General features: G+C 36.4%; 1 protein-coding gene across 1 annotated transcript in view; it reads left to right on the top strand.

Moving 5' to 3' along the window:
- The window catches only part of TERB1 (telomere repeat binding bouquet formation protein 1), a 34,464-nt gene extending 26,445 nt beyond the window's left edge, over positions 1-8,019 (top strand). Inside the window, exons 15-17 of the mRNA XM_074316016.1 lie at positions 3,541-3,690; positions 3,997-4,059; positions 7,252-8,019. Coding sequence (XP_074172117.1) covers positions 3,541-3,690; positions 3,997-4,059; positions 7,252-7,463 — 425 coding nt within the window. The 3' untranslated portion in view covers positions 7,464-8,019. The remainder of the gene's footprint in view (positions 1-3,540; positions 3,691-3,996; positions 4,060-7,251) is intronic.
- The last annotated feature ends 2,922 nt before the right edge of the window (positions 8,020-10,941 follow it).

The following is a 10,941-nucleotide window of genomic DNA, read 5'->3' on the forward strand; positions in this document are numbered from 1 at the left end:
AAACTGTTCGCTCAGGCTCCCTGGGGCTCTGCAGTGAATTCACAAGGGCACTACACAATATTTTAAATTTTGTAAATGAAACACAAAGTAGTCCACATCTTTCGGATACCACATAAACTACCAGCTCAAAATAGTTCATAGTTTCATTACATTCCTTTTGATGATATCATGTCTTTGTGGAGCTGGATTATCAGTGGTTGTGATAAAAATCAAGCACCACATGAAAATCCATGTGGAATAGGAAATGAAGGTGGCAGTGTCCAGTCTGATTCTAGGATTTGAGAAGTTGTGCTTTACCCAATAGGTGCACACATCCCATTAGGATGTAATTGTAATTAATAAGAATGAAATACAAATATTTTTTGCTTCAATTAGGTGTCCTATTTTTTTCAAATGGCTACTAAATTGTTAGAACATAAATACTTGTTATGTTATTTTGGACCTAACAGAATGATTAGCGTTTCTTTTGGCGTAGGGTTACCGTAAAAAAATCACCAAGATCTTAAGGTTGCCATGAAGTGAGAAAGTTTGGGAACCTCTGATCAAAAGTATTCCAGTTAGCAGAGTGGATACTCTATAACTGTTAACTCCCTTTCATCCCTTAATTTTTTTGTGGTGGTTCTTTTTTAGTTCCTTTCTTCCCTCAGTGAAGATTCATTCATTTCACAGACACTTAGGGAGCGCTTATTCTATGGCAGGCACTGGAATCAAAGATGAATAGAACTCATTCCTCACCTCAAGAAATTTACAGTCTAAAAACCACTCCACTTTATCACCTTTATTGCTTTATATTTCTCTTCCTGCCAAATTGCTACAGGTATTCCACCCCAAGTGCTGTAGTCTACAGCACTTTCTCAGTTCTGTTACAGCGTTTACTTTTGTGGGCTCAACTGTCATTTTACTGATGATTTTTCAAATCTGTATCTCTACACTTGGCTTCTACTACCTTGGGTTTTAACCCCATTCTTCCATTTCCAGCTGTACCCAGGATGTATGTCAGTATCTTGTTTTTATTTCAAGCTTAATATATTCAAAATGCAGCATCTTTCTCCCTCTTAAGTTGCCCTTCCTCCAGCCACCCTATTTCTATTAGTTCCCACTATTTCAAACCTTGAATCATCTATAAATATTTTTTCTCCTTACATCCCTATTTCTAATCTTTCAAATTTGGTTCTTTTTTTTTGTTTCCCACACAGGCCTTTTTTTTTTTGCGCTTCATGCCTAGATTACTCCAGGAACTTCCTAGCAGTCTTTAGTCTGCAGTCTCATCAACCCCCAAATATAATGTATATATTGCTAACTTCTCTTCCTAATATGTGCTTTTTTAAAAATCATGTCACGGGGGCCAGCCCGGTGGCTCACGCGGTTAGAGCTCCGTGCTCCTAACTCCGAAGGCTGCCGGTTCGATTCCCACATGGGCCAGTGGGCTCTCAACCACAAGGTTGCCAGTTCAATTCCTCGACTCCCGCAAGGGATGGTGGGCAGCGCCCCCTGCAACTAAAATTGAACACGGCACCTTGAGCTGAGCTGCCGCTGAGCTCCCGGATGGCTCAGTTGGTTGGAGCCTGTCCTCTCAACCACAAGGTTGCCAGTTCGACTCCCGCAAGGGATGGTGGCTGTGCCCCCTGCAACTAGCAACGGCAACTAGACTTGGAGCTGAGCTGCGCCCTCCACAACTAAGACTGCAAGAACAACAACTGGAAGCTGAACAGAACCCTCCACAACTAAAATTGAAAGGACAACAATTTGACCATTGTTCCCAAAAAAAATCCTGTTAAAAAAAAAAAAAAAAAAATCATGTCACGATGCTAAAGAACCTTCAGTGCTTCTCTATAACTCACTGAATCAAACTCTCTACCCTGCTTTCAGAATTTTGTCCTTCTGGTTAAATTTTAGTGTACATTTATTCTCTTTAAGTCTGTCAGAAATGTGCCATGCTTATTCCAAACTTTGTCATTCAATCAACTACCAAGTTAGTTGAGAATTATCCTAAACTTCTCCCAGATCCCAACAGCTCATTATTCACCAATTTTACCTCAGAAATCTCTGCATTCTCACTGCAAATGCTGTTGCAGAATCCCCTTATTTGCTTTCTGGACTGTTGAAGTAACCCCTCATGCTGATCCTCTTACCTTCAGCTGAGCTTTCTATGAGACAAATGAAATTATGTCATTTCCCTGCTTAATAAATATCCTTTAGTTCCTCCCCATTGACTTTAAGGAAGTTAAAAATCCTAGGCATGGCCTTCAAAGACCCTTCTTGATCTTGCCCCTTTAACCTTCACCAACCTCAACTTTTCTCCCACACTTCTCTCATACCTTATGCTACAGCCACACCAAAGTACCTATGATTCTCTGAACACACTATGCTTTGTTACTCTTTTGTGCTTTTGCACGTGTTCACTGTACTAGAAATGTTTTCTTCTCAGCTAACTTTCTGACTGGCTAAATTCTCCTAGTCCCTTAGGAATGGGCTGCCAATACCATCTGACAGGCAGATGGAGAGCTTTACAACTGTTGGATGTGGTTAACACTACCTAAACCTACTGATCAATCTTAACATTAAAAAAAGAGAGAGATAGCCAGACTTTATGTGCCTCTTACTATGATGTAGTAAGTAGTACACAATAAAAACAATTGACTATGAATCTCATCAATCATATAGGTCTCATTACTAGTTTATTGGGCACACAGGAACATTTTAAAGGATGCAAGTAGGATGTAATCAGAAAAACCCAGCTTTTGGGAAATGCCATAGTAAAATGACCCAGTGTCTATGACAGGTAAATGACGAGGAGTAGAGGATACTTGATAGCTTAAAAGAAACTCACAAGACATATCAACAATGTAATGGTGGACATTGAATCATGATTCAAAGAAACCAACTGTAAAAAGAAAAGTTTTGAAATGATAGAGAAATTTGAATACTGACTGAATATTAGATCATATTAAGCATACTTTTCTTAGGTGGGGTACAGTTTTGTGTGTTAAAAAAGAGTTCTTATCTATTCGGGATGTATATGAAGTATTTACAGATAAAGTAATACTACAATACAAATTTCAGGCTTCATAATCTAGTGTGTAAATATGGACAGAGTAGAGTACATGGGGTATAGATAAAATATGACTGATCGTGAGTTAATAATTATTAAGGCTGGGTGATGGACACATTGAGGTTCATTATACTTTTTTCTTTACTTGTGTGTGTTTGAAATTTTCCATAAGACATTAAAAAATACAACTGGGCATAAGTGTCACTTCTTTTGGATATCTTCCCTTAACAGTGACTCCTGCTCAGAACGAGACCGAAGTAGATGCTCCTTTTCTATATCACCATAACTCTGCTCATACTTCTATTGCAAAACTTATTTTACTGTCTTGTATTTGTTGTCTTTATTCTCATGATTTAAAGGTTCTTGATATATTTATAATTAAGTTCCTGATTTCACTTCCATTACCATCATAAAGATATTTGCTTTCATAGATTTGTTACTAGATATTTTGTAACATCTATACATCACTTTAATTTGTTTTCTTTTAGGTTGCATAGCAGTAGGAAAATCTCTGAATAGCCGAAATTTTAGCAAGCTCTTGCACTCTTGCCCATACCAATGTGATCGTCACAAAGTCATTGTGGAAGCTGAAGACAGATATAAAAGTGAACTAAGGAAATCACTTATCTGTAACAAAAGTAATTAACTCAGCAGCTTTAAAATTGTATTTATGACTATACCTTCTGAACTATGATCTAGAATATATACTTATGTTAAAAGCTAGAGGGTAAAATCACGTTGAAAAGAAACTCTGTCTCTGAGCAACCAGTGATTTAAGATGTATCCAGGGAGTAGATTTAGTCTGTGGTAGTTTAAAATTATTCCTACTTCACCCAAGGATTCCCATTAAAAGGGGAAAAAAAGGAAATATCATACTAATGGAATTGATGTGCTATTACTCAGATTGATACTTAACCATGCAAAATGTTTTCCATGTTTTTCAGAAATTCTGCTGACCCCGCGTAGAAGACAACTTAGTAATGAACCTACGACCTCTGGAGGAATAAGTGAATATATTTAATTTTTAAATAAGCCACAATTTCATATATTTCTGAGAAAGAAGAGAACAGCTAAATGATTTTTCTAAGTCTCACCATTAATGGCTCTTAAATGATAACCCTTGGCTCTGATGAGAGTCACACTTCCTCAGAAAAGAGGCTTCCCTCTCCTTTCCTTATGCTGCTTGCTCATCCCCATTGCTTGCCAGCTAGGGAAGGAGCAGGAGGAAACTGTAACGTTTATTAAGCACCTACTATGTTTTAGGCGTTTTACAACTATTATTTGCTTTAATTCTTATAATAACATTGTAAGGTAGGTATTTATTCCCACTTTAAGGTACACTGAGTTGGCAAATGGCAGAGTTTAGATTCAAATGCAAGGCTGTCTTCCTTTAGACGCCCCCCTGTTCTGTCCTCTAGGTTACATTTCTGTTTTAAGAACAAAATTATTCTATGTGTAAGTGCCTCAGAGAGATTTTGCAGAAAGTTTTGTTTCACAACTGTAGCACTTCAAACAACCAAAACTGAAGAGACAAATAGTATAAACCTTAAAACCCTGCTTTAAAATCAAAATGCTTCTTAAACAGTGAGTTAATTTACAAGAATCTTTATTTAACTTCAGGGTTAACATTTCACTTTATCACCATCCCAAATTTATCACAGAGACTTAAAGAACATTACCATTTTCTTCTGTTCATATGGAATTAGTAGCTGCAGAGTAAGAATAAGCAGTTGAGTACATTATTTGTCAAAGTAACCTAGAAATTAGTAACATCTATATGGCCATTCTGTAATTTCTTGCAAAACCAATCAGACTTGTTACATCCAGGAAACATTTTGCCACATACTTTTATTTGGCCAGTTTCACTCCTAAAACCTTGAAAGAAATTTCAGATTTACTTTTTATATCTGGGTCTCTTTTTCTAGTTCTGCATGCAAATTAAACATACAGTACCATTGTAAGGTAGCTCACTTTTAAAAGTAATATTTTCTGTAGAAACTGTTAGAAAATGGGTATTTTTTCCCCATAGAAACATATTCCACTCAGAAATCTTGTTTTTGACAAGGAGTTGGCATCAAATTAATATAGACTTTTTTCAGCAACATGCCTTAAAAGCAAATATGTAACAAGAGAAAATATACTATAAAGATTTTACATAGTAAAATTATTTGCAGAGCCTCATGACATGTACACAATTATGGTTATACATTAATTATACAGAGGGATTCTAAATATTGTTATGTGACATTCAGCTCATACATACATACATCTTATTTGTGGGTTAGAATTGTGTTAGCTAAAACCAAATAGTTGATAATTTGCCCTGCTTTTTAAGAATAGAGAAAGACATCTTGAGGTAGTGATTAGATTGATCTTATATCTCTTTCACAAGCAAGCCAGGAATATTTGCTATATTGTCATTTTTTCATCTCTTGATAAATTTCCCTTTTGTATTAAATGTATTTATCACCACTCATTTCATTATAGGTTACACTCAAATTTGAGACCATTCTTCTGAGAAGGGACCATTACAGCATCTAAGCATTTAAAGAGCCTCAGGGACAAGGCTCTTTTTAAAGATGGATTGATATCTTGAGAGGGTTTGAATAATAAGAGTCTCTAGAACTGAGCCTTCTTACCTGTTTTCCCCTTCTTTCCTAATGCCCAATCAATATCAAGAGGCGCAATAAAGAAGCCATAGAGGAGCCTTGTGGTGTACAGGGCTACTTCCTCCTTCTAGACTACCCACTACTCTGCTTCAGTAAACTGAGGAATTGGGCACAGGTGCTAAGTGTAGGAGTTGGTGACATAGCAGCTGCGATGAAAAAGTGGAGACTGACTTGACATAAACAACTTCAGTATCCTAATGTCCTGAATGTTATAATAACCCAGCCAGTACTGATTACAATGAGTTCAAATCATTTAGCAAGTAAAACTGAAATAATCTATTTCTTAGATAACCACAGTTTTCCAGTAGACCCGAAAGTAAGGAGTAACTTCATTGATAAGCTTTGAAACAGTTTTTACCAATAACTTTTTTCTTTCGGCAAATATTTATTGATCACCTACTACATGTCAGGCACTGTTTTAGGCACTAGGGATACAATGGTGAGCAAAACAGACAAAAATCCCTGTCTTCATGGAGCGTGTATTCTAAGTAATGCCATTAAGTCCTAGTCAGACATTACTTTCATTGATTTATCAGCCTCTGTGGGAGAGATTGTCTCTTCTGTAAAGATCTGAACGGTGGCTCTTATCCTAGGAGAGCTAGCAAATAGCTGAAAAGCTAACAAATAGCTAACAGTCTTGACCTGCCAGGGTAAGGTTTTCTAAGGGTATCGCAGTACAACTATTCCAGGTCCTACTGAAGTAAATAGCAGCCTTAAGTGTATATATTAGGTTGGTGCAAAAGTAATTGAGATTTTTGCAATTTTTTAACCTTTTAAACAGCAATTACTTTTGCACCAACCTAATACAAAAATGTCCTCTGTGTCTGCATCTACCTACAATGGTAACATGAATTAACAATGAATTAAAAAAGATTAAAAAGTATTTCCTAGTAATCATCACCAGAAGATATTTGTGTTTACGATTACAGATACCAACTCTGTAGTCTTTATGCTGTAGAAAGTATCCTTAAAAAACGTAAGTTAAAAACTTCCTTGTGCTGCCTATTTGTTTTTTTGTGTTTTTTTTTGAGGTTTAACAAGCTGAGTATCCATATAGGTAGTGAACTTGTTTTTTAAAGTGAATTTCAAAAGACCCTTATTATTTAAAAATATCAATCGAGACTGATAATTAAAGTAACAAATGTTGATATTCTTTTCTATTCTATGAAGTTATGGAGCCCTTTGGGAAGACTGTAAGATAGGTAAGATGTTTATTAACTGTCCTCACAGGGATGTCAAGAGAATTAACAATCAAATGTTTGTAGACTCTTGTGTTTCTTGACTGAAAGATGTTGCAAGTATTATTACAGTATGATAAAGTTGCAATTATTGAGGAACATGTAGCTTAACAGTAGGCACTCAGTTTTTTTAAATTGAAATGGATTTCTATATGATGAGTAGCCCAGGCATGAAATTTTCTCATTTAGATATAGTTCTTATCTTTAGAATAAGTTAAGTACCTATTTGGGTTTCAAGAAGATTTTGTTTTCAGCAAGCACTAATATAGTGTACAATTCTCATTAATTACAGAAAAAAGAAGAATTCGTAAAAACTTTACTGAAGAAGAAATAAATTACCTTTTCAGTGGAGTTAAGAAAATGGGAAATCACTGGAATTTAATTTTGTGGTCTTTTCCTTTTCAACAAGGACGGAAGTCTGTGGACCTTGCTCACAAATACCACAAGCTGTCCAAACACCCCAAGTGTGCAACTCCTTTATTGGAAGAAGACTTGTCAGTTTAAGTTTGAACTCTTCAAATACAGTGCCTTGAAGATACAAAATTTAAAATATTCTAAACTCTCATGAGACAAGGAATGTGGAAACAGGGATACTGTTTTCATTAAATATTTTTTGTGATGTGATAAGCTATAGGTAATCAAATTATTAAAATAGTTTATAAAACAAATACATTTTCAAGTGTAGATTAGCAAGAAAAAATTCCTTAAAGTCAAACATTTGTTTAGGAATATGCTTTTATTTTTCCTTAAGCTTAAAGAACATAGGTCACAGAGAAAAAAAATTAGCCTTTAAACATTACTTGACATTATATTACAATGAATACTATGTGAGACATTTGTACTGTAGTATTCTTACCCAGGGAAAATCCCTCCCCAGAAAGACAGAATAGTTTCCCAATCTGTTGGGTTCCCACACATTAAATCAATGTTTGACATTTTGTTAATTAAAATGTTTCCTCTCTTAAAGGCTAATTGTGCAATTGCTTTGAATACTTCTAAATTCTATGATCAGGTTCACTTGTTTTTGTTGTATGTTTATTTGCTTTTTAAAAGTTTTTTAAAAATTTTATTGTTTGTTTTTAAGTTACTTTTCTTCTAATGGAATGTCAAACTATAAAATCTCAATTATCTGTTCTCTCTTTGTATTCCATCATGATCCCCAAAGGATGCTGTTGCAGCCTCTAGTATACTTAAAATGCTGTTGCTGTGGCTAAGGGATCCAGTATCAGGGCGGGAACACTCATCTGTGCGTATGTCCCCATTGGCTCACTGTTCATGTCATTGTAGTGGGTTCTTCTGTCCCAGAGAATATTTCCTTGTAAGCATGTATTCTTTGAACTTTTAAGACCATGACTCTTTCTACTTAGATGAAGCAGAATTTTTATTAAATTTCTTATTTTCTGATCCATGTTGAAAATTCCAGAGGGTCAATAAGCAGAAAATTTTTTATTTAAATCCAAAATTTCCGTTAGGCAAAAGAATAATTTACAAGTTACGAAAATCCCTTGCAGCATTTAAAATGTGAATGAATCTAGTCCATTATCTGTCAGTATTTCCTAAGCACTATAGTGATGATTTAAATAGTCTTCCTGGGTTATTTTGATTTGCACTTCTCAAGATTTATGAGTTATTTTAGGTCAAAGGGAAAAACATTTTGTTGCCTCAGCCTCATTGGCTTAGATAATCAGAAGTTGTTCAGATACGATTTAAACATGTTTTTCCACTTCAAGTAGGTCTTAGTTGACAGTTCTCTGATTGAAAATTATGTATGTTAACAGAATGATCAAACTGCTTACAGAAGCATTCCCAAGAATATGACATACTGAGCTAAGACATTGTTTGTGTCAGTCACTGACACTATGTTTAAAATAACCTGCTGTCTTTTGAAGTCTTCTTGAAATTTTATCCTAATCCTTGGCTAATTTTTGGTTAATATGAGCTGTTTTTTCCCCTCAAATGGAGCTATTTGGTAATAATATAAATGAAGAAAATAAAAGGAAAGCAAAAAAAACAATGACCTATTAGAAAACAGTATGGTCAAATCAACAGAGAATTAAGAATGATTTTAACGATAGATCCTTGGAGTTGTAACTGACCTTAGTTAGAGCTCCCTGCCAGAGGCCTGAATTGCTCTGTAACAATCTGGACATTGGTGCCTATCTTTAATTTTGCATATTTCCTCAGAAACCTGTAATTTACTACTTCACAGGGTGATAACCGATGGTCAGTTCTTCCTGAGATTAAAATGAAATGTGATTTCCCGGAGCACCTTCTATAGAACCACAAAAGTTGAATCTCTTTTCCACATGCCAGCCCTCTAGAGTGTTAAAGATAGATGTCTATCTCTTTTCCCTGTACATCCTTTGTCCTGCATGCTGATGAGCCCCAGCTACTTCATGCTTCAGCAGAACAGTGCCATGTCTCCTTATGAACCTAGTCACTGACCACTGGATACCTCTTTGTTCATAAACTGTGACCAGAAAGAAATGTGGCCTGACTGGCAACACAGGGTTATCAGCTTCTTGGCTAGGCCCAGTAAGGTTTTATGGATCTTACCTAAGATGCTTCTTGACATTCTCAGATTATAGTTAAGATTTACAGATTATAATGTTTATTAATTCCTATCTTGTTCCTATGCATTTATTTTTAACCCCACTACAGGACTTTAGTAGTCCCTGTTAAATTCCACCTTGTTAGATTTAGTCTGTACTCAGTTTGTCATCCAATGTGTTAGGCATCCCTTCCTGCTTCAGGTCATCCACAACTTCTATGAGTGTGCTGCTGCATTCTCGTCCAAGTCACTGATGGCACCCTGAATTGGCTGGGCCGTCGGGGAGGTTGGGGCAGGTCCCAAGTGGCCTCTTCTGGTGGTCCCTGCTCATCAGCTCCCACTGGGCCTGGTTTCTAACAAGCCTCAATACAGCTTGCATTTCATTTTCTTGTTTGTGATGTGAATTGTTAAATGCCCTGTTGAAATCTGCGTTTGCTATGTCTGCAGCATCCTCCTATCTGGTATTCCTGTAATAAAGAAACTAAGTCTGGTGGTATCTTTTCCTACTGGTCACATTAGAGAATTTCACCTAGGGCTGATGAAGTTCACTGGCTGTAGTTTTCAATTTCATTTCTGCCCTGTGAAAATTCAGACACCATTTGCCCTTTTATGACATACGTACTTTGCATGCTCTTCTCAGACTTCCAGGGGTATAACTTAATGGGTTTTCAATCCCATTGTCTTATTTGAACCTTACATTCAGGTTGGCAGATGTTATGCCCATTTGTTGGATTTTGTAATCCATGTTGCCTATATTTGGCAGAGCCAGGATCAGAATCCTACTTATCTGAAACCCACATAGGTGGTGGTTTTTCTACTATATCCCACTTCCTTGTGCTAGTTAGAAATGGCTTGTAAAGTGATCCTATTTCCACAAATAGCAAGAGCCCTTAGGTAGTGGTCACACCTAAAGTTAAGCTTGACAGGTGAAATGTATTTTTTCTTTCCTTTTGTTCCGTTACGCTCTTCCTTCCCTTTTCTCTCCCCATCCCCTCTCCTCGCACATCTCTTCCTTCCCCACCCCGCAAGAAAGGAAATTAAAACCTATTTCTGGAGTCAAATGCTGGCTTCCTGAAAATATTTTTAAAAACCTGTTAAGCTCAAATGTATTGTTCACTGCGGTAAAGCTCACTACCTCAATATTAATACGGTCAATGAAGGAGGAAGTGGAAAAAGGGATATTTATGAGGATTTTGGAGTCTAGTTTAGGGCCAGTCTTTCAATGCGGGGCTTGAGTTAGGATTAAGCAAAACTCGTGATATAAGATCGGTGAATAAGACTAAGTATCGGGATGCTATCTTCTAGCATTGGGTCCTTGGGCAGGTTTCTTAAGCTTTCTGAGCTTCAGGTTCCTCATTTGTAAACAGGTTAGATACGATTCAGGGTGACTTGGGAAGCGCTAGATAAACGGCGCTATCGTGTATTAGTCTC

This window comes from Rhinolophus sinicus, linkage group LG11 (assembly GCF_036562045.2).
Source record: "Rhinolophus sinicus isolate RSC01 linkage group LG11, ASM3656204v1, whole genome shotgun sequence".
NCBI lineage: Eukaryota > Metazoa > Chordata > Mammalia > Chiroptera > Rhinolophidae > Rhinolophus > Rhinolophus sinicus.